The sequence below is a fragment of the Panicum hallii genome, chromosome 2 (assembly GCF_002211085.1).
Source record: "Panicum hallii strain FIL2 chromosome 2, PHallii_v3.1, whole genome shotgun sequence".
NCBI lineage: Eukaryota > Viridiplantae > Streptophyta > Magnoliopsida > Poales > Poaceae > Panicum > Panicum hallii.
This window is the reverse complement of record NC_038043.1, coordinates 49,830,620-49,857,053: the sequence shown is the minus strand read 5'-3', so window position 1 is coordinate 49,857,053 and position 26,434 is coordinate 49,830,620. Positions and strand designations below refer to the sequence as shown.

Here is a 26,434-nt window from a genome sequence, read left to right as displayed (position 1 = left end):
CATGTGGCCGTGGCTATAGCCGCTAAAGCATGGTCTCCGGATTGTGTGCTTGTGGCTATCACCCTTGCAGCATGTGAGCCGACGCACAAGTGCTCAGATGATGAAGGCAGTCTCCATGAGCCCAACCCCCAAGCTCGTGGATCTGCCGGCCGCAGACCTGGTGGCGCTCCTCAGGTGCCTTCTGAGCTGGTCCGACTCGGAGGATGGGAAGCAACAAGCGCCAAGCCCCTTGCAAGGCAGCTAATTAAGAGGCGGTCCTGCACAAACTTCTTAGCACCGTATGGCGACTTTGTTGATCTTGACACCGGTGAGGATGTGTAAGAATACTAAGGCATATGTATTGTTTATCTCTTAAATACAGCTCATGTAATTTACTGATTAACTTTCATAATTAATGATGCAGCATAATATGGCTGCTAAAATAAAAGATTTAGAATTTTGGATTCAAATACCATATTTATGTGTGTGCGATTGTGTTCAATGATTTAGAGAGAACTTTGTGTGTGTCACGCACACATGTTCGATGGTTTGGAGAGTGTGTGTACCATGATTCACAGAAAATTGTGTTTTTGTGCGCGCGCGCCTACGCAATGTTGAATATATCGTATTTGTATGTATTCTACTCAAGCATTTAGAGAGTGAGAGAGGGGGAGAGAGAGAGACACCTTGGGGATGAGATTAGCCATAGTGATCGCATAGCCAGAGACTTCCATGATCGCGCCTAGAGGCCATCATTAATGAAGGAGCGCTTGTGGCTAAGGGTCGAGGCCGACCATCGGGTTGAGATTGAGGCCCTCCAGCATATAGTTACTGAAACCAAGGAGAGCCTGAATGATGAGATCAGCAAGTGCAAAGCTATAGCCTTGGAGTTTCCGCAATAGAGGCCAACAAGTATGTGTGTGTGTGTGTGTGGTGTGCGCACACGCGGTGGACTCCAGGCAGCAGATAAGAGCGAAATGGTCGAAAGGCGCCGCAGTGGAGAAATCCTAGCTCTGCCCCTCTTACGCGCCGCCTCCATTTCAGCCGTCGCGCTCCTCCAGCTTTTCCTAAATGGCCAAATTCCCAAGCTAGCAGGCAAACCCTAGCCCATCTCTTGTTTCCAACTTCTCATTCCCCTCCAGCTGTCGTCGATCGAATATGTCTGGCTATATACTCTATATTTCCACCCGGCCTAAGCGCCACGCCCGTTCCCCACTCACCTACCCTGTCACCGCCTGTGCTTCCATGACAGCTAGGGTCGGCTAGCTTCTCGCCACGTCAGTCCCCGCTGTGAGAGCATGGCCTCCGGATCATGTGGCCGTGGCTATAGCCGCTAAAGCATGGTCTCCGGATTGTGTGCTCGCGGCTATCACCCTTGCAACATGTGAGCCGACGCACAAGTGCTCAGATGATGAAGGCAATCTCCATGAGCCCAACCCCCAAGCTCGTGGATCTGCCGGCCGCAGACCTGCTGGCGCTCCTCAGGCGACTTCTGAGCTGGTCCGACTCGGAGGATGGGAAGCAACAAGCGCCGAGCCCCTTGCAAGGCAGCTAATTAAGAGGCGGTCCTGCACAGACTTCTTAGCACCGTATGGCGACTTTGTTAATCTTGACACCGGTGAGGATGTGTAAGAATACTAAGGTATATGTATTGTTCATCTCTTAAATACGGTTCATGTAATTTACTGATTAATTTTCATAATTAATGATGCAGTACAATATGGCTGCTAAAATAAAAGATTTATAATATTGGATTCAAATACCATATTTATGTGTGTGCGATTGTGTTCAATGATTTAGGGAGAACTTTGTGTGTGTCACGCACACACGTTCGATGGTTTGGAGAAAACTTTTTGTGTGTGTTCCATGATTCATAGAAAATTGTGTTTTTGTGCGCGGGCGCCTACGCAATGTTGAATATATCATATTTGTATGTATTTGAATATATTGTATTTGTATTTATTCTACTCAGGCATTTAGAGAGAGAGGGAGAGAGAGACACCTTGGGGATGAGATTAGCTATAGTGATCGCATGGCCAGAGACTTCCATGATCGCGCCTAGAGGCCATCGTTAATGAAGGAGCGCTTGTGGCTAAGGGTCGAGGCCGGCCATCGTGTTCAGATTGAGGCCCTCCAGCACATAGTTACTGAAACCAAGGAACGCCTGAATGATGAGATCAACAAGCGCAAAGCTATGGCCTTGGAGTTTCAGCAATAGAGGCCAACAAGTAAGTGTGTGTGGTGTGCGCGCATGCGGTGGGCTCCTGGCAGCAGATAAGAGCGAAACGGTCGAAAGGCGCCGCAGTGGAGAAATCCTAGCTCTGCCCCTCTTACGTGCCGCCTCCATTTCAGCTGTCGCGCTCCTCCAGCTTTCCCAAATGGCCATATCCCCAACCCAGCTGGCAAACCCTAGCCCGTCTCTAGTTTCCAAGTCCTCATTCCCCTCCAACCGTCATCGATCGACTACGTCCGGCTATATACTCTACATTTCCACCCTGCCTGAGCGTCGCGACCGTTCACCCACCTACCCAGTCATCGCCTGTGCTGCCGCAACAGCTAGAGTTGATTAGCTTCTCACAATGGAGTCTGTGAGAGCATGGTCTCCGGATCGTGTGGCCATAGCTATAGCCATGAAAGCATGGCCTCTGGATTGTGTGGTTGCGGCTATCACCCTTGCACCTTGCGCATCTGAGCCGACGCACTGGTGCTCATATGACAAAGACAATCTCCCTGAGCCCACCCCTAGCTTGTGAATCTGGCAGCCGCGGACCTGCTGGCGCACCTCACGTGCCTCTTGAGCTCGTCCGACTTGGAGGATGGGCACAACAAATGCCAAGCCCCTTGCAAGGCACGCTGAGGGGCAGTCCTGCACAAACTTCTTAGCACCGTATGGCGACTTTGTTAATCTTGCGACCGGTGAGTATGTGTAAAAACATTGAGGTATATAAATTGTTTATCTCTTAAATATGATACATGTAATTTACTGATTAATTTTCATAATTAATGAAATGTATTATAATATGGCTGCTAAAATAAAAAATTTAGAATATTGGATTCAAGTACCATATTTATGTGTGTTCGTGATTGTGTTCAATAATTGAGGCAGAACTTTATGCATGTCACGCACACATGTTAGGTGATTTAGGGAAAACTTTTTGTGTGTGTTCCATGATTCACAGAAAACTATATTTTGGCGTGTGCGTGCGTGCATGCAATGTTGAATAGATTGTATTTGTATGTATTCTACTCAAGCATTGCTAGGATGTACCTGTTTAATTATAGTTCTCTCATCTCTTTGTCCCGTGCCATTGTTTTCATATATATCATGAATATAAAGTTTTTTAGAAAAAAGGAAACGCTTATTCCAGCTATTATTGATATCTTTTTGCAATGTGTCATTTACATTTCATGTTCCACTACATATACATGGAATCACTGAGCTTGTAAAGAGTAAACTAGCCCTCGCATTCTCACACGGGTTTACGGCTAGTGTTGCAGTTCTGTCTTTGTGATGGAGGCGTCCTTCGCTGGTCGCTGCAACTAAAACTATACGCCATGTTCCTATGATCTATCTTAGCTCTGTATATCTGAACGTCATAAGAAAACGGACGATGATATGTATTCTTCCTATTCACACACACACAAAAAAAACACAACATACAAAACTGCTAAACTGACAGGTACATGTGCGTGTTCCGATCGTTGCCTTTACTCGGGATTCAGCGCGTACATATATGTACACGTGCTACTGCTAGAGCCGGCCGGCCTCAATGCGTGGCCTTGACATGGTCGACTTCTAAGCAGGGAATGCCGGCCGTCATTGTACACTGGGCGGACGACAGGCAGGTCGGCAGCTTATCTGTTCTGGGCCTTAAAGGATGAAAAAAATGAACGGCCCAAGGGCAGGCCCATCGGCCCAAGGAAAAATGGAACAGACAGAGACGGCGCTCACTCCTAGGACACGCTGTCCAGGGCTCAGGCAGCAGACCAGAGCAAAACGGCGAAAGGCGCCGCAGCGGAGGAACCCTAGCTCGGCCCCTCGTGCGCCGCCTCCATTTCAGCCGTTGCGCTCCTCCGGCTTGCCCGAAATGGCCAAATCCCCACTCCTGCAGGCAAACCCTAGCCCGTCTCTGGTTTCAACTCCCCATCCCCCCTCCAGCCGGCTATATACTCTACATGTCTACCCCGCCTGAGTACCGCGCCCGCTCCCTACCCACCTACCCAGTCGCCGCCTGCGCCGCCGCAGGCGCAGCAGCTAGGGTCGGCTAGCTTCTCGCCGCGCGCGCCGCACCCCGCCGAGTGACCATGGCCTCCGGATCCCGCGGCCGCGGCTACCGCCCTCGCAGCTTGCGCATGCGAGCCGGCGGGGCCCCTCCAGACGACGACGACGACGTCGCCCTCCCCGTGCCCGACCCCCGGCTCGCGAACCTGCCGGCGGCGGACCTGCTGGCGCGCCTCAGGCGCCTCCTCGGCACGTCCGGCTCGGGGGACGCGGGCGCCCCCGTGCTCGCGGAGCTCGAGCGCAGGCTGGACGAGGCCGAGGACCGGCACCGCGCGGCCGACGAGGTCGCGCGCACCATGCGGGACAGGATCAAGGTTCTCGAGCGCAGCGCCACCGCGGCTCACGCGGAATCCCGCCGGGCGTTGGAGACCGACGCCCGGCTGCGGGCGGAGATCAGTGTGCTGAAGCACAAGGCGGCCGGGGCCAAGGCCAGCCATCAGGCTGCGCTGGAAGCTCTCCGGACTGAAGCTCAGTCCCATCGGGCTTCCGGGATGGAGGCGCTGCTGCAGAACAAGATCCAGGAGTTGGAGCGCAAGGCCGCCGTGGTCGAGGCCAACCACCGGGCTGAGACTGAGGCCCTCAAGCGCGGCGCTGCCAGAGCCGAGGCGGACCTCAGCGGCGAGATCATCAGGCGCCACAAAATGGCCGCGCATTTCCAGGTACACCTAGGGGCCACCATTAATGACGCAGAGTACGCGGCTGTGAAGCTAGAGATCAGCCATCGCCTTCAGATCGAGTCCCTAGAGCGTAGAGTCACTGAACTCGAGTTCAACCTTGGGGATGAGATTGGCCATCGTGATCGCATGGCCAGAGACTTCCAGGATCGCCTGGAGGCCATTGCTAGCGAGGGAGCGCGTGTGGCTGCCGGGGTCGAGGCCGGCCATCGGGCTCAGGTTGCGGCCCTCCAGCGCATCCTTGCTGAAACCAGGGAGCGCCTGAGCGATGCGATCAGCAGGCGCAAAGGTATGGCCAGCAGTGTTAGCGCAGCAGGTGAATGTGCGACCACCGAGGACGACGACGTTGTGGCTAGCCTTCGCCGTGGAATCGAAGCGGACGACGAGCCCTGGATCGTAGAATTGAGAGGCAGGGTAGCCAAGGCCCGCGCCATGAATGCAACCGAGAACCATGACACCGATGGCCAACAAGGAGCGCCAAGCCCTCTGCGAGGAGGCAGCCCTGCGCAGAGTTCCGAGCACCGCGACATTGTTGACCTTACCACCGGCGAGGACGCGTAAGAACATTGAGGTAGGTATAAGATGGCTCGTGTAATTTACTGGTTCATTTTCATAATTATTTTTGCAGTATACTCTTTTTGAAATGTGTCATTTGTACACAGGATATTATATGTGCGCTAGACTAATTGTTTGATGCTATTCACTTCAGTTTTGGGGGCAGCTCATCAGGTGATGCAAAATTATTTGGATGGACATCGCCCTGGACCTCTGAAAAGGAATGCTTAGGAACTCAAGTAACAAGATGCCATCATATCAGCACCGCTGTTCGAATGTTGCTAGAAAAAAAAAGTTGAGATATTTCATGCTTCTGTCGACAGTGCCTCTGTGATACAGTCCCCCTGCAGTACTATTTAGGAATCTGCAATGATATTGATTTGCAATGGTCGAGAACCAGCATGTACGGAGGCCGAAACTCTCTTTTTATCTACTTTATGAATTTGAAAAATTCATGTTGAAGAAACATCAAAAGCATTGCTTTAAATGTATTTCTTATTTTCTTTGTTAAGCATTGATCATGTTGCATACGTACTATCATGCTGGATTGCTATGTTGCTTTGCTGGTTTTCTAAGTTGTCAATGGTAATTATCGCATGGAATCACATGGATAGTAATCTTCTGTTAGCCGATGTTGGAAATAGCCAGCTATAGTTTAGCTATAGCCCGCTGTTAGCTTTTAAGGAGATCTACCGCTACGCTATACAACATTTATCCGCTACGTCCGCTAAAGGGGTTTTACGAGATTTTGCAGTTCTAAAGGGCTGTTTGCCCGCCGACGCCGCCACACCGCGTCTAAGGTGCGGCGGCCGATTTGGCCGCCACACCTGCGGCGCGTGTGGCGTGGCGTGGCACGGCGTGCAAGGCAGGGATCCAAACAGCCCTTAAATGTCCGCTAAAGTAGCTTTTGCGAGATTTAGCAGCGCTAAATGTCAACTTGCTAGTAGATTTTAGTGGTGTCATTCGCTCAAAGACGCAGTCCAAAGAATCGATACAACTAAATAAATGTAGTGTGGACCCTAGAAAACGTAGCATAGGCATCGTTGGGCAGTTAAGAGACATGTTAGAGTTTATTTTTTTATGTTAGACCGATAATGCTTATAATTTTATATTTGATTATTGATTATTTTATTATTCCGCTAAATAATTTAGCTTTCGCTATAGTCCGCTATAGCTTTCTATAGCTTTAAGCTTTTAGAGAAGGCTGCCGTTAAACTTTATAACTCGCTATTTACAACATTGTACTTAGCCCCCTCGTCAATACTTTGGTGAGATATTTTGGAATGCTGTTGTGAAGTGGAAAATCGGTCAATTTTTTACAGTTCACGCTCGGAAAAATACGCACCAATATAATGAGACTTTAGAATGCTAATGAATGTCTTGTCACAACTACTTTGTGAATCCATCCGGCCAAGGGCTTTTATATATTATTGTTTGGGTTCTACAAAATAGCAGTAGCTGTTTTTATCCAGGTGAAACATGGTGATAATTCTGGTATAGCTGGACTGCTGGATGGGCTACCGTTGCTGTGGTCCAGGGGTGCCAAGCTGTGTGCGTGTAGCGAGGGGTTGGGTGAAAGCCCTTGCTAGCATTCTTGCTGGTAGAGTTGACGGCGGCGCTCTAGGGCGTCGCTTTCCTGTTGGGGGCATCATCTTGCATCTAAAACCTTGTTGCACGGGGCTCTCTAGGTAAAAACCCTGTCCAGATCCTGGACGAGCGACGGTGGCGCCTTTTAGCATTATGTCCTCCTTGGAGGCGTCATCTCTTGAGACCCATCTAGCTTGAGGTATTTCTGGTCTATTGGTCATGGGCGGCATCAGGTGGTTTGGCTATTCCGTCGGGCAAGCTGAACGGGTGTTGCCGAGCACTCGCGATGCCATTCCCAGCCATGGTGGCGGCCGAAGGTTGTCGCATGTCTATCGATTGTGGCTGCTTGCAGCGGACCGCGGGGGCTGGTGTTGCTTGGCAACTGTCAGTGTAGTGCGAGACTGCGTCAAAGGACGGCGCTTGCGGTATCGGCATCATGGGGCGACTTGGCTTGCAGCGGACTGCGGGGGCTGGTGTTGCTTGGCAACTGTCAGTGCAGCGCGAGACTGCGTCAAAGGACAGTGCTTGCGGCATCAGCATCATGGGGCGACTTGGCTTGTAGCGGACCGCGGTGGGCTGCTCAGCTTGGCTGGGCTTTCCAGTGCGGTACATTGTTGGAAGACGGCGCAAGTGACTTCTTCGGCTTGCTGGCACGGCGGTGGAGGTAATGTGTGCGGGTGAAGCATGTAGGTGAGGTCGGCCTGCAGTGGTGGCTCGGCATTGATGGAGATCTAGGGACGTGGGGCAACATTGCTCACTACCCCGATGGCGACAAAAGAAACGGAACCGTGGCGTGGAGTACCGTGGCGGGCGTGGCGAGGCCTCCGCGTGTGGTGATTCTTTGAGGCGACGAGAGCGAGGTCCAACGGCGGAAGTGGCAAGGCCCCCGCGTGTTGTGTTATCGTGGTGGCGACTACGAGGCAGCCTTCTAGAGGTTCAGTTTCGGTGGTAGCACTCCGTCAGGTGGAGGGTGGTGTTGCAGCGGCACGGCGGCGGAGGGTTCCGCATGTCGGTGGTCTTCCCGGTGCGGTGCGTTTTGCATCTTTCGGGTCCCTATCGACGCAGGGTCACGCTTGGAGGTTCTGGGCGACTAAATGAGTTGGTGGGTGCCGCGAGCTCCGGTTTCTGCTACGGTTGTCGCGTGGAGTATTCTACAACCGGGCAGAGTTGCCTTTGGAGACGAGTTGTGCGGCTTGTATCGATGCCCCAGTTCGATCGGCCTGAGTTATTGAGTAGTGTTTGAGTTCAGCGCGTGTTGATGCCCCAATTCAATCCACCGGTGTTGGTTCTATAATTTTCATTTTTTTTGCCTAGAAATGACCTCCCAAATTGTATTTTTCTGCTATATCAATAGAAACGCACTCGTTGAGTATGTCACTACCCATTCAAAGTTTTGGTATTTCAAAGTTATGCGTGTCGATTATGCTAAAAAAATCAAATCAAATCTCTAGAAGAAGAAGCTTCAATGATCTTCTTTCCTTTACGGTAAAAATGATTTGACCGTTGAAACTGTAATTTTTGCACGCTCAGGCAGCAGAGAGAACCAGCACTCAGTGGGCCCATACGGTCAGAAAAAATTGAAAGACCGCGCCTTCCACTCCAGGGTTCAGGCATAGCTGCGGCAGCCGCCGCCGACGCCTCCATTTCCGCCCCGCGCCCCCCCCCCACCCCCCCCCCCCCCCCCCCCCAAATCCTTCAGGCCACCACCACCGATAGCAAACCTAAGCTCTCGCCGCGCCGATCCCCTCCAGCTGCGAGATCATGAGCTCCTCCGACGGCCGCGGCCCGGGCGCCGCCAGCTCTCTGGATTCCCTGTCCAACCCCGAGCTCGCGAGCATGACGGCGGCGGACCTCGTGGTCCACCTGTACAAAGGCCGCCGCGGGTCCGACTTCGCGGACGTGGCGTCGTGCTCGCCGCGCGCGAGCGCAGCGCCGCCGACGCGGAGGCCCGGATCCGCGCGGCCGACGAGGTCGCCGGCCGCCTGCGGGCCGAGATTCGCCGGGCCGCCGGGAGAGAGGCGCGGCTGCGGGCCGAGATCCGCGCGTTGGAGCGCAGGGCCGACGAGGCCGAGGCGCGCGCGCGGCTCGGGTCGTCCGACATCAGCGGGCGCGCCGCCGATGGCACTGCTGCCAGCGAGGACGGCCAGGCAGGCGGCATGGACATCAAGGACGGGGAGGTCAAGGCTGAGCTCGGCCTCGGGGCGCAAGGCCCCGCGGCTGCATCTGAGGAGGACGCCGGCGCTGACGTGGATCCTGACGACACGCTCACGCTGAATCAGTACTTGGAAAATCTCGCTGCAGAATCAGGAGCTGAATCCAATTCACCAAGAGATGACGATGCGTGGGGAAATCTACGCGCGCTTGCAATTGTATCACCTCAGGATGACCTAGCTCTAGCTCCACTTGAAGTTATACCTCCAGGCTACAACACTACACCAAATCATGGCCTGAAAGCACAGAAGAGACTGTTCATGGATGTAGGAGGAATGGGAGATGACAATAAGCTGCAGAACAATGCCCAAGACTTGCATAGAGAAGTTGCTTCACCATTATTAGCTTCTAAGGGTTCCTCAGAGGTTGATGGAAATGGGGGTAGTAACAGCGGCGACAGCGACACCGAAAGCTCTCTTGTTGCATTGCATTCCGAAGCAGGTGGAATAAAAATTGAGCCGAGCAACAGCACAGTGCCTCCAAGTGCCACCGGTAGGCCACGCGAGAAGGGAATTTTCTATAAGATGGTTTTGAAAGCTCTGCATGAGAGAGAGAGAAGAGAACCCTTGCCAAGGCACCTGCCTCGCAGTTGCAGCAGCTGAAACTTAGGTGCTGGTTGTATGCACCTCTGCCCTCTGCAGAGTCAGTAGCATTGGAGGATGATCGTCCTCATGGGGAAGCACCACAAAAGTGATTCTTATAGGTATACCTATTGTTTTTCTTAGGTACAACTAGCAGTGCCGTACTGAAACACATTTCATTAGCAATGTTTTCTACTCCTGTATTAGAATTTGAACCATGTGGTTTTGAATTTTATACAGTTAGTGCATATCTTTATCTTTCATATCCATGCATGATAAGTTTATAAAATCATGTGGTCATTTTTTTAGATAACTAAGTTCTAAGATTCCCATATGTCATTTGAATTTATTTTATGTGCCTGAGAATAAAATTTCAGCAATTAAAATTTGTCGCTAAACCTGAAAATTTTATCTTCTGCACCTGTAATTGCTCAGATTACATTGCTCCTGGATGATGTAGTTGCTCATATTTTAGCTGTTGCATATGCAAAATAGGTACTGATTTCACTAGAAACATATAGGTTCACACAAAATTTATAGCTGCTGTATGCTTTTTCAGTTATTCGATCTAATTCTTGATTTAATTGTGAGCTTGCAGCTTATGGATCGGATGCTTTGCTGGGATTTGGAAATGGCACTGCTAGTCATGCAAGCCTCCAACGAAAAGATGTGGAGTGGCACGGCTATTGGTGCACGTGCTTGTCACAGTATTTCAATTTGTTGGTTCTTTAATTTAATTAGTGCACTTCTATATTTTGAAATAGAAATGATGTTCATTTGGCACCTATGTTGGTGGTATGTGCTTCAAACATATAATGTTGTTCCTTATTTCTTTGTTACTATATGCAATTGTGAGCTAACATTTCCAGTAATTTTAAATGGGTTTGGTACGGTGGTGATGATTTAAAATCACTGATGGACAGGAAGCAGCTGTCATCTGTGTCAAGTGCCCTTTTTTTCTATTAGAAGTAGTGCAAACATATTGAACTGCTTAAAATTTTCATTGATGCAGCTCTCTTTATATGTACAGATGCTATTTTCTCAACTCTTTCCATTGTCCTAGCCACAGATCTGAAGCTAATTAATTGCTCTCTCAATTCAAGTTGCATATTTATACCCGCTGCCATGGAATGTGTATTCTTTATATATCAATTGAAGGTCACAACATATTGTTGTGAAATAGGAGAGCTTAGCTGAAGGAATATCTCTTGATTCTACATGCATATTGCTACCTGCAACTACGTATTATTGGAAGTTTCTTTGCTTTGTATGTAGCTACCTCACTAATTCGTTACTCAGGTCCTTATCCAAGTTATAAATTGCAGGATTATATAGTGACAGCCATGGTAGATGGGCATATATGTCACCATGATACCGCTTCCTTTGTCAATTCCATTTTCCAATAGCTAGCTGTTCTATTAATTTAAGATCTTACAACTTTGTTCTTTATTTTCCTTTCTTTTTTATTGTTATTATACTTGTTCATGTGCGCTGAATGAAATTTGCACATGCTCTTGCAAATTTTCGTTGTTCATTTGATAAGGAGAAAACTTTTTTACGATGAGAGCCACATGGATACTGACCACTGCCACTACACATAACAGTTCTCATGATATTGGCTGATCGACTAAATTTTGTTCACTACACAACATGCGGTTAGCTATGGCTTTACGCAACTACACGTGCATGGTACATCACTTGCCTGTGCTAGCTCACAGAGTGATTAATTTCCGGAATATTCAGAAGTTTCAGCCTATTTCTGTGCTAACACATTTACGTACGTGTGCATGCACTAGTGTGTCAGGGACTAACCCAGAAACGTGTGAGATGCAAGTGCTAATCCCAAGGATTGAATCAGAGTGTACAGTGTGATGATATGTTCATGCAATAATGGCGCTCGTGGATGGGCACAAGGTGGAGCTAGCTTCTCTGCCTGTTCCTCGCCGTTTGCACTCACGGCAGGTTCATCACCATCACATCCTGGGCGGCTGTCGCCGCGAGGCGGTCGGCCTTGGCACTGTTGTAATACGACCGTCGTCAAGCTATTGTACTACTGTAAGTACCTTGCGCTCCCCGAGCATAGCTAGCATTATTGGTAAGTGAAGAAGCAACCACGAGGTGGTCGAGAGCAGTGGCAATGCAGAACAGGAATTATTGGGGCTAGAAGGAGAGGTTCAGGTTTTCAAAAAAAAAAAAGGAGAGGTTCCTGTCACCGACCAAGGACCCACGAGCGCTGGATCTGATCACCTGAAGCGGAAGAGAGGGACCCACTCGTTGGGATGCTCAACAGGGTACATCTTGTGGCGAAGAGCCCAGCTAGTAGACCAGAGATCATCGGGAGGAAGATGAACTCCTATATATAGGCACATCTCCACAGTGGGTTTGTGTGTTCTCCACATGCCAGACACATGAATTCATGCGTTATACAAACAAAAATTAGGAGGGCACAAGCAAAGCAGTGAATTTCAAGTGGCCTACACACAAGCTATCAATGAATCTAGACTATTGGATTCCATACTTTTTAGTTGGAGGTATTACCCTCTTTCTCTATGTTATGATATGCTCCCGCTAAAACTAAATAGCATGTATTTAATACCACCACCAACCAAACACCAGCCAGACCGGTCTCCGCTCCTCCCTACAGGCATCCAGGTCCATCCATCACACCCGCTAAGAGAGCGTTTCCCCAGCCAGTCCAACAAATAGCTGTTTTTCTTTATTTCCTTTTAGTATCTAACTAGAAATGTATAGGCACGGATTCACCATGCCCCTATTAGAGATTCCAAGAGCATCTCGAGCAGATTACTCATATCTCTCCCCAATATCAAAAAATTATCCTTTTGGTAATAGGAGGTGCTCTAGCAGATTACCAATTCCATTGCTAATACTAAAAAGTTTTGGTAGTCGCCAAAATACACCTCCCTCTTGCTCAAATGTAGAGGGATTTCTCTTTCCACCCTATCCATTGAGTAATCTGCTATAGCACTCACTTCCAAAAGTATAAAAAGTGGTATTGGTAATGGAGAGAGAAAATATATAGGATATAAGAGATGAGTAATCTGCTGGAGATGCTCTAACTCTCTAATATGTCTTCAGATAAATACGCTAAAATAGTAAAACTATCATTTTACTACTAGCATATAGTTGTAAGTGTAATATATGTAAAAAGGATTAGTGCTCCAGATATATAACTGTAAATACTTCTATGTTGCTGCACCAATTTAATTTGCAATAAGTAAAAAAAACATGGTAGCCTTTCATCCATCCTCTATAACAGAACGTTTGACAGCTATTTCGATGAAAGCAGGTAGAGATGGTCACCGGCACCAAAAGAATATCTGCCCACCATGTAGCTGGTTAGCTCAAGATATATACCATATGACCCAAATAGATAACCAGACTAGTATGTTCATCAGTAAGATACTTCTCATATCATAGTAAGTCAGCTTGGTTGAGAACATGTCTGTGAACTGCAGATAAACTAAAGAGTAGTATTTGCAACGAAAGGTTAACTGAATAGCACCTCTAAGGTGACAGTACGTACAACAAAAGTTTGAGCCATAAATCATTTCAGACAGGTATTGAAAATTTGAAAATTCAGAAATCTGGATCTCTAAAAAAATTAACCGTTTGCATTTTATTTGAAATGAATTATCATAAATGGTACTTAGTGGGTGGTAGTAGGACCAGGTGTGGTATTAAAATTAGCGTCCTCCTAGAAAGAGTGATTAATCCAATATATGTTCCTTCAATAACATATGTAAATATTTATGATTGATTTACGTGGCTACTATACAAGAACTCGATGATTTGTTAACAGATTGCCCACTTTAAGTAAAAAAAAGGAATGTCAAGGAACTTGAGTGGTGAAATGATATTATATAGCAATTGTAAGCTAAATTCAAGTAATAATTGGTTTTTTAAGTTATTTTTTTTACTTAGGCATCTATGATAAATAATAAGGATTAGGAAATGAAGCATTTGTACAAAAATATTTTTAGTATTCAAATTTTACAAAAATAACCATTTTCTGTATTTATTCAAAGATGTTATACCTTAAGGAGGTGGATAGAGGGAGAGCACTGTCAGCGCCACGGAAACCGGGGTCCCCCCAGACCTAGACAAATCAAAGATAGGTGGGCTAAAAGGCCCACTTGACCCATTAGCGGTAATGGGCCAAACTGAGACGCCACCTAGAGGACCCAAGACCGCGGGAGGTCAAGCACCTCCCCGGGAGGGGGCAGGTTCCTTCGTGGGGAAGGGATCGTCTTACGGCGCATTTAATACGCCCGCCTTACTGCAACCGGGCGAGGCCCGTGGGCAGCACACCTTCCCCATAAAACCACATGATTACGGGGGAGGCGTGCTCTCAGACGGCGCGGCGACTAGGACAGAGGGAGCCTCCCCGCCTGGGTCACGTCGCGTCATCTGGCGATAGGCGGTGGGGTGGCCCCCGCCACTCACACCTCCTGTCACGTCGGATAGACATGGAGAGGAGCGTCTACGGTCCCAGGAAACACATAGGAAAGATTCCGGGTGATGCACAGAGCCTGGGAGAGACCCTGAAGCATCCCGGGGTCCCTCGAGGAGGACCCCGGGTGACGACAGTCCTGGCCCATGACGCAGGAACCTGCCTGGCGAGCGGGCGCCACTTGCAGGCCGGCGCCCCTTATCAGGCATCGCATTCACACTTAAGACGGTAAGCCTCTTCCCAGAGCCCATGAGGAAGGCTATAAATATAATAGACGGGCAATGTGTAGAGGGGATCCTATCGACCCAAACTCAGACTCAACTGAATACTACCCCCATCTCCACACAGGATGTAGGGTGTTACGCTCACAGTGGCCCGAACCTGTCTAAACAACCTCGTCTTCCGATCATCGCGCGGTTGAAATCCTACTGCTGTTACACCCCTGGCTGAATCTCTAAACGGGGGTTCCTATGAACCCCTGCTTGCAGTCCTCATCCACCGACAGTTGGCGCGCCAAGTAGGGGGTGTTGGCGCGTAGGATCTCCATCTCCGATGAAGAACCTTTAAGAGAAACCATGGCGAACCTCTCTGACCGTTCCGACGGAGAGAGCAATAGTGATCATGCCCCCCGGAGGGCGGCCATCCAATGAACCGCCTAGCGCGGAGGCAGTGGAACCACATCCCCTCGCACTAGGCGGGCGCCGGCCGATGTCAATCATCACGGCGCCGCCCCGACTTGACGCTCCCAAGTCCGTCTTCGGAGGCACCGCCTCCACCCATGTCAGGTTTGCCCAGTTCCGAGTTGAGGCCCGGACGTAGGCGGCCCTGCAGGCGTCCCAGGCATGAGGGCACCTCGACCTCGGTGGCGTTCCCCCTGGGGAATCACCGGTAGCGGCCCATTCGCTCCTGCGCCACCCCCGGGTGAGAGTAGAGCCCGGTATGCCCGAGGGGGAGTGGCTCGATGAGCTAGCCAGTCTCGTCGGGAAGGCGTGCCCGAGACCGGGGGCTCAGGGCTCCTGCGCTATAGCTGGAGGTCCCTCCCATGGGGACTCCCGGCCACCATCGTGGCAGCCCACTCCGGGCCGATCATGCACCGGCGAGTCACGCGACTTGCACTCCCGCCTCCGGCGAAGACGCCCGGACTACCATCGAACGTACACGCGAGTGTCGCTGAGAGGCCGAGGAGGATCACACCACCTCCGGCTACCCCGCGCAGGGAAACTAGGGGCAGCGCGGCTCCGCCGACAATGATGACATTGGACACTATGGGGCCGGGGGTCGGGCCTTCACTGCGGACTTGCGGCGGGTCGACTCGCCCACCAAGTTCCGGCCAGATATCCCGGAGAAGTACGATGGTACCATAGACCTTGAGGAGTTCCTCCAGATCTACACCACGGTCATCCAGGCTGAGTGTGAACTCCAGATCTACACCACGGCCATCCAAGCTGAGTGTGGGGAGCCTCAAGTCATGGCCAACTACTTCCACGTGGCCCTCAGGGATGCCACGACGTGGAACTCTTGGCGCTTGAGGTCCTATTCATGGAGAGCGAGGGCCGCCTCCCGGTCGGTGACACCCGTAACCTGCGACTGGAGTTCAGCCCGATCTTCTTGAAGCCGGAGTTCCCGGTCCCGGAGCTGCGCCTCACGATCCCCCAGCTGGCCGGACCAGTCGTGGAGATTCTGCTCCCGCTTCAGGATGGAGACGAGCACCTCCTCGGCGCGCAGTTCCCGGGCCACTAGGGCTTCCTCGCAGCTCGCCATGTCATCCGCCAGGGGAAGCAATGAATCCGGCCTCACTGCGGGAGAAGCCTTTCCCCACGACAAGGTACCACGGCTCAACGCACTCCTGTCAGTCAAAAGCGGTTGAATGTCAGAGCTAGAAGGAAGACAAGCATGCAGCAAAGACAGGGAGCGCAGTTTGTAAATCCTAACCTAGATCCTCGCCCAGCGAACCGCCACACCGGGCGCTGGATCCGGGGCCGCTTGGGGGAAGAAGGATGCATTGAGGTCACCCCGGTCTCTGCCACAGCCGAACGTCCCTGGCCAGCGTCCCCTGGGTGTAACGGTGAAGATGACAGGGGCGAAGAAGACGAGGAGTCTACCTGCACAAGGGAGGGTGAGTGTCTGCGCTTCAACATACCCAGCGGGTCTGACGCGCCCTCCGGGGCACCAGGAGTCCGGCCCTCACTGGCGGTAGGGGACATGGCGCGAGCGGCGGAATCAGAGCCACCCTCGCGGATGACAACGCCACTTGACAGTGCTGCCTGCGTCCCTCCGTCATGGCTGGAGGCCTTCCCGCCACCTTGGGGAGCGCATGCAAGGACCAGCCCCCGTGCGTCAGTCGCCGGCAGGCCGTCCAGGATGGCGTGGCACTTCGGGTCCCCGCACAGGGATTGGATCTCCTTGAGGAGCAGAGCTGCCGCTACATCCTTCACCTCCATGGCTTGATCCATCCAGGATGCCACGACTTCCTCGGAGTGGTTGAACTTGGCGCCACGCGTGAGGCGGCACTCATCGTCGTCGCCGGTGTAGAACCACGCCGGGCGGAGGCAAGCCTGGAGCACAGCACGGTAGTGACAGAAGAAATCCATCCCCACCATCACCACTGACAACCCGCTCGGGCGCAGCTAGGCGAATCGGGCTAGGACCGGGTCCCAACCGACCCCCAGAACTGGCATATCCGTCCAGGCGAGGGTGTTCGACGGCGGGCCGGAGGGGAGGCGGAGGCGGGGTGAATCGTTGGCGACCTCCACGTACAACCACTACCACTCCCAGTTCTCCCACTTGTTTCGCACCGAGAGCGCGATGAACTCCTGGTGCCGCCTTTGACGGATCCGGAAGTAGCATCCGCCCACCGTGCGGGCTTGGGGGGCAGCAACCAGGCCCAGCTACGCTGAGGGCGACTGGCAGAGGCTGAAGAAGTGGTGGAAGAGCTCCACTAACGGCTGCACATCGACGAATATCTTGCACACTTGTGCGAAGAGCGCCAGGGTGACGACGGCGTTGGGGATGAGGTGCACCATGTGGATGGCGTACGTCTCCAACACCTCCATGAAGAAGGGCGAGAATGGCGGCACCAACCTCGCCATCAGGAACACGAGGAAGATGACGACCTCCCTGAAGCACTGCGGGCTGGGATAGGCTGTCCCAGTGCGTAGGGGGTGCCTAGGGACACGAGCCCTCTCGCTCGGTCCACCACAGCCGCGGTGACCGATGAAGGCCCGAAGTCGAGGACATGGCGGCCACCATCTTTCTCACCGTGGCGTGGCATGGCGAAAGCTTGGGTGTCGGCGGTGAGAGAAAGATGGAAGGAGTTGTTGGCGAGAAGACAAGTGGGCGAGGTGGCCAACGATGCCCTCCCCTTTGACAATATATACCTAATGGAAGGGGAAGGGACGCGACGCTCCAACTCCACGAGAATCCCACAGGCCCTAGACGCCGGCCCCCTCGGAAAGGCCAGCACGATCCCCGAAGTGGAAAGAACGGCCGTAGCCGCCGCACGGCGCGGGCGCGTGGAGTAGAGAGTAACTCTTGGCCCCACGCCCGACTCACCGTTTCAAATTCGGGCGTGGGCCCGGGGCTACTGTCAGCGCCACGGGAATGGGGGTCCCCCCAGCCCTAGACAAATCAATGATAGGTGGGCTAAAAGGCCCTCTTGGCCCATTAGCGGTAATAGGGCAAACTGAGGCACATCCTAGAGGACACAAAACCGCGGGAGGCCAAGCACCTCCTCGGGAGGGGGTGGTTCCTTCGTGGGGAAAAGATCACCTGATGGCGCATTTAATGCGCCCGCCCTACTGCAACCGGGGCGAGGCCCGTGGGCGGCGCGTCTTCCATGTAAAACCACATGATTACGGGGGAGCCGTGCTCTCAAACGGCGCGGAGACCGGGACAAAGGGAGCCTCCCCGCCCGGGTCACGTCGCGTCGTCTGGCGATAGGCGGTGGGGTGGCCCCCGCCACTCACACCTCCCGTCACGTCGGATAGATGTGGGGAGGAGCGCCTGTGGTCCCGGACAACCCACACGAAAGACCCCGAGCGATGCACGGAGCCTGGGAGAGACCTCGGAGCATCCCGGGGTCCCTCAAGGAGGACCTCGGGTGACGACAGTCCTGGCCCATAGCGCATTACCCTGCCTAGCGGACGGGCGCCACTTGCAGGCCGGCGCCCCTCATCAAGCGCTGCATTCACATTTAAGACGATAAGCCTCTTCCCGAAACCCACGGGGAAGGCTATAAATAGAATAGACGGGCAATGTGTAAAGGGGAACCGATCGACCCGAACTTAGACTCGGCTGAATACCACCCCCAGCTCCACACAGAACATAGGGTGTTACACTCAAAGCGGCCCGAACTTGTCTAAACCATCTTGTCTTCCGATCGTCACGCGATCGGAATCCTACTGTGTGTTACACCCCTAGCCGAATCTCTAAACTTGGGTTCCCACGAACCCCCTACGTGCGGTACTCACCCACCGACAAGCGCTCTCCCGATAAGACTCGAGGGAGAGGCCCTCCGACCCCCCGCATCCCTTTTCTCGCGGAAAAAATCGCTATCTTCTTCCTACATCATCATCCTCCCACTGCCGCCTTCATCCCAACTCCTGGTCTCCTACGCACCGCGCCCCGCCACCAACCTCCGCCCCCTCGCCGGTGCCGCCTCCAACGTCTACGAGGACCGTCCTCTCTTACCCCTCCCTCCCCATCCCTCACCCCCTCACCCTCACCCTCCACCAGACTCCCCCGCCGCCGGCATCGACGCCCACAACCCGCAACCACCGCTGGGCTTGCTGCCGGCGGCGGCCATCCCTCTGTACCCGCCGCTCATAGAACCCGCCCAACCTAGAAACCCCAAATCCCTAACCCTGCCGGCCTCCACCGCCAATCGCTCCGCCCACCCTCCGCCTTCATTTAACCCCAAGTCCCGTCGCCGGAGTTGGTGATTCAATTTTGTTACTTTCTCAATCGATTTCTTACTTTTTTATCTTTTCTGGATTCCTTCCTCTTCCGACCGTTTCTTTCTCTTTCAAATCGGGACGGCGGTCGATTTAAGCTAAATAGAGAACCCTCTCGTTGTAGATTTTGGAATACCTAAGGTTGTACACCTCGCAACATAGCCGCTCTATGGTCCACTACCCCATGTTGCCATCCTGTTCGCCATATGGCAGAATCCCAGCTTACCCAAGCAGAAAGCAGCGAAAGTGCGAGAGCAAATAATCAGCACCCTGCACCCAGATGGAAAAAATCTGGGCTGGACGGAATGCCAGCCACAAACCACTTCGAGTGGATGGACTTCGATTGGAGGCTAGCTACCTCTCTCTATCCTATTTTTTCTCTCATCCTCCTCTCCTCCCTGCTTCCCAGGAATCCCAGCTCTCTTCCTCAGCAGTTTGCCAGCACCAAGATCGTCTCACTGCCTCCTAGGCGGCAAGCTCAGCTGAGCACAGCAGCGATGACCTCCACCACCGCCACCTTCCTCTCCACCCTCGCCAGGGCCACCGCCAGCCTGAGCAGCAGCACCATGCCGTCCGGCGGCGCCAAGGTCGTCCGGTTCTTGCCCGCGCAGACCAGCCGCGGGCGGCGCGCGGTGCTGTCCGCGCCGAGGGCGGCGGTCTCGGACACCGAGAAGGCGCAGCCGGCGCCGGCGTCCGACAAGGGCAAGAGCAAGGACGAGCGCGTGGTGAAGGTGCACAGCATCGAGGAGTTCGACGGCGCGCTGAAGGCCGCCAAGAACCGGCTGGTGGTGGTGGAGTTCGCGGCGAGCGACAGCGAGAGCAGCAGCCAGATCTACCCGACCATGGTGCAGCTGAGCCGCACCTGCGGCGACGTGGACTTCCTGCTGGTGATGGGCGACGAGTCGGAGGCCGCCAAGGAGCTGTGCCGCCGGGAGGGCATCACGCAGGTGCCCCACTTCAACTTCTACAAGGGCGCCGAGAAGGTGCACGAGGAGGAGGCCATCGGCCCCGAGCGGCTCGCCGGCGACGTGCTCTACTACGGCGACAGCCACTCGGCGGTGGTGCAGCTGCACTCGCGGGATGACTTGGAGGCGCTCATCAACGAGCACCGCGGCGAGAAGGGGAAGCTCGTCGTGCTCGACGTCGGCCTCAAGCACTGCGGGCCCTGCGTCAAGGTGTACCCCACCGTCGTGAAGCTGTCGCGCTCCATGGCCGAGACCACGGTGTTCGCGCGCATGAACGGCGACGAGAACGACAGCTGCATTCAGTTCCTCAGGGACATGGACGTTGTCGAGGTGCCCACCTTCGTCTTCATCAGGGACGGCAAGATCGTCGGCCGCTACGTCGGCTCTGGCAAGGGTGAACTCGTCGGCGAGATCCTCAGATACAACGGCGTCAGGGTCACCTACTGAAGCGATACACACATGAATGGAGAATAGTATGCAAATTGAAGATGCAAAATGTAAAATTATTACTGCGACATCCATACATCGATGATTGGTAGATGTTTAGACTGCTTATTGGGTACCATCACCATACTTGTATGTTAATCATCGGAGCATTATTCCGTGGTAATAGTACAATTTTTGAGTGCTAACAGCTGCTATATACTTACATCTCTCCTAGATTACAATTCGTTTTAATTTTATAAATATATATATTTTCGTATGCACTTGGATGTATACAATATCTAGATACATATAAAAACAAAAACTATATACTAAAAGAGCCAAACCGAATTAAACACCGAATTAAAGAGCTAAAGCGAATTGTAATTTGGAAACCGAATTGTAATTTGGAAGACAGTATTCTGCAACTTTAATCTTGTATGATTATCTATCAGCTTTGCTTGTCCAATTGTCTTACAGTTTTCTTAATAAGGAATTCTCTTACAGTTTACATGCTCATATGGCGACGCAAGGATATAGGGGTTTTTTTTTCAGAGTACCGACAGACGATTTTTTTTTTCAACGGCCCAGCTCTTGGGATGTTGTCCGGTAATGGAAATAGCCACGGATACAACAAAAAATGTTCAGAGCATGCCATATATACCAGCCTACGGTTGAACCCACATACAACAAAGGCTTGCTCTTTTGCCTCTTTATACATCAAATGTTGCTTTCACCACTCCCAGATCCTTTTCCCAGCTGCTTGCTGGACATAATACCAAGCACACTGGTTAAATATGAACTTTTGTGGTGCTGGCCTGCTGAAATGTCCTTGCAGGGAGAATTCTCCATATTATAAGATTATACATCTGACATAAATATTCAGAAAATTTCAGGGTATTACATACATACATACATAATATCTTCCAAGAATCTGACCTACTTTTCTTTGGTGGTTTTTTAAGACATCGACGGCAATAGGTCGCAGCAGCAGTAACAACTGGGAGTGCCAGAAGAGATTCAACACGCCTAAGTGCCTAACTCAAAGAATACATAACATGTAAAACCAGGTAAGATCCCTAAGTATCATGTTACTGCTACTAGATACAGTTACCTAACATGCTAGTAGGATGAGATTGTAAACTACACAAAGAGATCCCTGAAGCAACACTATACTATTGCTCTGCCGCCTCCTCCCCCTCTTCGTCAGCTGCCCACCAAGCAAGAAGACCAAGACCATCTCCTTTAATACTTCCCTGGAAAAGCATTACTACAGCAGTTACTCACCAAAGCATGAAAGGATGTAAATACAACTTGAAGTGGTGCTTAAGAATTTGCCATGTAGAACGAGCATGGATGTGGATCCAACACGGACATCATCATCCAATGCATGAGATTAGTCAGAAATGACTATCCATGAGACCATGAATATAAACAGAGCTAAGCTGGGCATATATGTACAACAATATGCGTAAGGAAACAGTGCTTACAACGATCTGCATTGGAGCAAATGGTGGATCACCCTCCTTTTGCTCAATTGGGATAGGCAGGTACTTTGTGCTAGATACCAAGAACCTTATCTGCACAGTTATTGCATTGATCATGAGTTTGGCATGGGCAGTGACCTGAGGAAGTAGTCATTGCTTTGCAGTAAACAAAAACGAAATAAAGCTAAAATTTAAAATACCTCATCATCTAGATCTAGATATAGCTCATCATTATCTTCAGTCTTCAGCATCCACCTACCATCTGGTCCCCTGGCAATCCAATGAACATTGAACAAAAGATGAGAACTAAAGAAAATAAACTGAACTTTACTCTGGAAATACTTTCTTCAGAAGCAGAGGAAAAGATCATTGTTTCATCAATGCAATTAGTTAACTAAGGTTATTTTAGCTACTATGAAAGTTCTATCTACTTGCTGCAAAGAGGAAACACCATTCTCTTTTTCCTAGTCATATTTCATTTTAGTTTATCAGGGATTAATGTTATGGCATTACAGTCCATAATAATCATAGTCAAATGGAGTACAATGACATGATAATTTACATAACTTAGGTCACACTTGAGATGTAAGTGAAGAATAGTGAAATGCTAATCCAACACAATTAAAACTAAAATGTTCAATATAACCCCCAAAGCGCAAAATAACCTCGGTTTCAAATAACACTAGTCATTTATGTACTACCACAATAAATTAAAAAGTATAGGATTGTGACAAACCTCTCTGTGCCAAACTGCATCAAATGTCCAGGGATGCATATGTCATCGAAGAAATCAAGTGAAACTGCAAAATAAGGGAATCTATTAGCTAAAACCAATATAGTTATGTGATGATAGGATATCTAATTGATGTTTCATTTAATTGCCAGAACAGGAGTGGAGCATTCCAATTTTGTAGCAACCAGGAAATGTACAATGCTTGCAAAAAAAATATATATATTTCCAAGAAGAAATACTAGTGTAGAAGCATTAGGCTAATAGGCTTAAAGTTTATTCATGCATGGCAAGGATTAGACATGACCCAAACATTTGGATCTGAGATGGAAACATACAATGATATGAAAATATGGAGGGAAAAAAAGATACCCTGCAGAGCAAGATGTTACAGAAAGCTAAAATACAGTACCAGAAATTATCCTAGACAAGATCAATCGAGTGAACTAATTAAGAGATTGCTAACCAAGCAGTTCTCCAAAGTCAACTCACCCTGCAACCCCTTATCATCATATCCACTAATTCTCCCAACAAGAACTTCCCCATTAAAGGGCTTGAACATCAGCAAACGAAATGAAACCTATCCAAAACAGGAACAAGGAAATCTGAGCATGATTTGCAATGTGTAGGAAGCCTCAGGGTTGAAATAAATAACTTCCAAAGATCAGATATTTTAGAATACTACAATACTGGAAGAAAGAGCCTTGCTATTAAAATGGTGTGTCATTCTAGTTACAAAGGGTCATTTTACGTGTCATAATTTGTGCTGGAATCAAGTCATTAGCAGGTAGAAAAACTGAAGCAATAGACTAAAAATTCACATTAAAGAAATAATCAACACTGTTTTTTGACAAAGTGAAGAACTGGATCTTAACATGAAAACTAAAAAGTAATCGATTTAGATTAGAACATGCGGTTGGGAACCATCACAGTTTGAAATAAAATTATTAAGTGCATGTGTGACAAAGGCCACCAGAAAGAAAGAAATGCCAGGAAAATGTGAATATTTTTGCCTTTCAAGTGATGGACAGGTATCTCTCATTTGTGAACAGAAGAAAAGCTATTGACAAGATAAGTAACCACCATAACAACGCGCTTTTAGGATGAAACACAAAAAGCTACTATTTTCATTCAAGCACAGCAACGAAATGATAAGCACATTGGTTCTAAGTAATTTAGTGAGCACCAATTAGGAAACATGATAAAAAGATAAATATTAACACATCTTGACATTGATCGCACAAATTAAAGTGTGTGAAAAAGGCAACATTGCAGTACTCATGTTGCCTGAGGGCGAGGTTGGGAGGTCACTCTTTATGGGAATCACAATACTTCCCGAATTTTCCATCCATAAAACATATAAGCCAAGCACAACATATCAAGCACTTGAACTTAAGCGATAAACAAAATTAAGGCACGCGTTACTCTATAGGTCGAGCAGCCTTCTCCCGCATGGATGGACCCGCCTTCAACGGATCGGATATCATAGACAGACACGCACAGCCCAAGGTTCGCGATAACCTGCGTTATACACCAAAAGCAAACAGATACACACATTTAGGAACCACGGACGTTGGATCAAAAAGGGTTCAATCCGATAATTACTGACATCCAGAGCACATTTTGCTCAACAATGCTAATTCTACGGCTAAAGAAAAACAAATCCGCTTTACCTTATCCAGGAAGAGCCTCTCGAGCTCGGCCTTGATGGCGTCGAGGAGGGGGCGGCTCAGCAGGTGCGGCGGCATCGGCAGGTCATGCTCAATCAGGCTCAGCGAGAACATCCTGCCCGCCTAGAACCACCGACCACCGGAGCCAATCAAGGAGGGAGGCGCCGGAGTGGGGTGCGCCGAATGGAGGATTGGAGGCGGCGCCGGCGCGCCCCTGGCCCGGTGGGCTGCTCCCAGCGAGGAACAACGGGGAGCAAGCGCAGGTGGGCCCACGCGTCGAGGAGGTGGCGAGCCAGCGCCGGCGGGACGGAAGAGACGCGCCGATGACGGCGCGAGGTATAGGTATAGGGTTTTAACGGGGATACTGACTGGGCTCATTGGGCTCGAAACGGGCCCCGTAGTTTATGCGGGCCGCCAACCTCGGTGAGTAGGCTTGCTAGGAGGAGGTTAGAGTTTGGTGGGTCAGGCCTAAGGGTACTCATTCCGGCTCATAACTTTGAGCCCAGCACGGCATTAAGGTTAAGGAGCAGGTGATTAGCGCGTCCGAGAGACTGTTCAGAATTGACCAAGTCACACCAGTTAAATTCTATAATAAATTTATGAAAATGTGAGCTGATAAGGTTCCTTAAAACTTTCCCACTCAAATTCAAGTACTCAACTTGACACTTGCCCACTCGAATAAGAGTCCTCAACTTGACATGAGTGGTATATTTTTCTGAATTTATTTTAGAATTTAACTAGTACTTCCACCATCCCGGAAAGAATACAACTCTAGTATTTTTAACCAATAAACGATAAAAAGATAAATATACCTCTAGTTACACGCTCAGCAAATGTGCTTTTCTAGAATGGACGCAAAATCAGACTGTGCGGTGTTGCAACCGAGGCTTCCTGCGATGGGGGAGTACAAGGGTCCGTTTCGAAGAGCTCCGGCTTGTTCATAAAATACTGTTTACTGAAGTTGTTTTTTCTCTGCTCTCCTCTCTCTTTTACAATGTTTAGTTAGAAGGAGGCGGAGGCGGCCAAAGCTCTTCCAAACGGGTTCTGAGAGAGCCGTGCTGCTTCTGGTCTGCTAGTGGGCCGGAGCCTCGTGGGACCTATGTGGCATCCATTGTTCACCTCAAAGGGGCTGGCTGGGGCATCGATTTGTGCACAGAACAGCTATATGTACTCAGGGTGTGTTTGTTTCTTAGGGTCTAAAGTTTAGAAATGTCACATCAAAGAGAATCTTGTTATTTATAAGTATTAAATAAAGTCTAATTACAAAACTAATTGCAGAACCACAGGGCTAATTCGCGAGACGAATCTAATAAGGTATATTAGTTCATGATTAGCGGATGATTACTGTAGCATCACTGTGCCAAATTATGGATTAATTAGGCTCATTAAATTTGTCTCGCGAATTAACACCCGTCTGTGCAAAAAGTTTTATAAACAGATTTTATTTAATACTTCTAAATTGTGACGGATCTAAATTTTAGAGGAAAGGAAACGAACACACCCTCAAGCTATCTGCACCCGTCAGCGATTTTTTTACCGAGTCCTATAAAAGTGGATCCCAGGCCAGCTGCTATATGTTAAATTTGCATTCTGTTTTTACAACTTTTGAATGCTAGAATTATATTATTTTCGGAACAGAGGAAGTACTATTCTTTCAATGGTACATGACGTACCATCGATACGAGATGTCTATGGTAACTTCGTCAATCTTGAAGATCTGTCGGGTCAGTCTTTGGGACTTTCTTTTAGGATAGGATTATGTGCGTGTATTTATAGAGGTGAGTGTGTGTGCATACTTTGTGAATATCTGCGTCCATAATGTATTTTGAAAGAAAAAAAGAAAAAGATATTTCCAAAGAGCACACTA

At 50.1% G+C, this 26,434-nt stretch overlaps 2 protein-coding genes across 2 annotated transcripts; one reads left to right on the top strand and one right to left on the bottom strand.

The window, feature by feature from the left end:
• The first annotated feature begins 19,678 nt into the window (after positions 1 to 19,678).
• LOC112883576 (thioredoxin-like protein CDSP32, chloroplastic) lies at positions 19,679 to 20,889 on the top strand. The gene has a single exon (XM_025948898.1). It carries the CDS (start codon positions 19,790 to 19,792, stop codon positions 20,702 to 20,704), a length of 915 nt encoding a protein of 304 aa, XP_025804683.1. The 5' UTR covers positions 19,679 to 19,789; the 3' UTR covers positions 20,705 to 20,889.
• A 623-nt stretch (positions 20,890 to 21,512) lies between these two features.
• Positions 21,513 to 25,118, bottom strand: LOC112879669 (DNA-directed RNA polymerase III subunit rpc8-like). The gene is made up of 7 exons (XM_025944029.1): positions 24,571 to 25,118; positions 24,323 to 24,418; positions 23,390 to 23,477; positions 22,904 to 22,967; positions 22,368 to 22,437; positions 22,171 to 22,260; positions 21,513 to 21,936 (listed from the first exon to the last, which is right to left on the bottom strand). The coding sequence occupies exons 1-7, from the start codon at positions 24,679 to 24,681 to the stop codon at positions 21,856 to 21,858; spliced, it is 600 nt and encodes a 199-aa protein (XP_025799814.1). The 5' UTR covers positions 24,682 to 25,118; the 3' UTR covers positions 21,513 to 21,855.
• Between the last annotated feature and the right edge of the window lie 1,316 nt (positions 25,119 to 26,434).

Excerpts from the sequence above, each read along its gene's own strand:
- LOC112879669 (XM_025944029.1), bottom strand. The coding sequence starts at position 24,681 with ATGTTCTCGCTGAGCCTGATTGAGCATGACCTGCCGATGCCGCCGCAC. Across the intron at positions 22,968-23,389 it reads TGATGATAAGGGGTTGCAGG|TTTCACTTGATTTCTTCGAT; the intron begins GTGAGTTGACTT and ends CTTATTTTGCAG. Across the intron at positions 22,438-22,903 it reads ATGCAGTTTGGCACAGAGAG|GGGACCAGATGGTAGGTGGA; the intron begins GTTTGTCACAAT and ends TTGGATTGCCAG.
- LOC112883576 (XM_025948898.1), top strand. The coding sequence starts at position 19,790 with ATGACCTCCACCACCGCCACCTTCCTCTCCACCCTCGCCAGGGCCACC.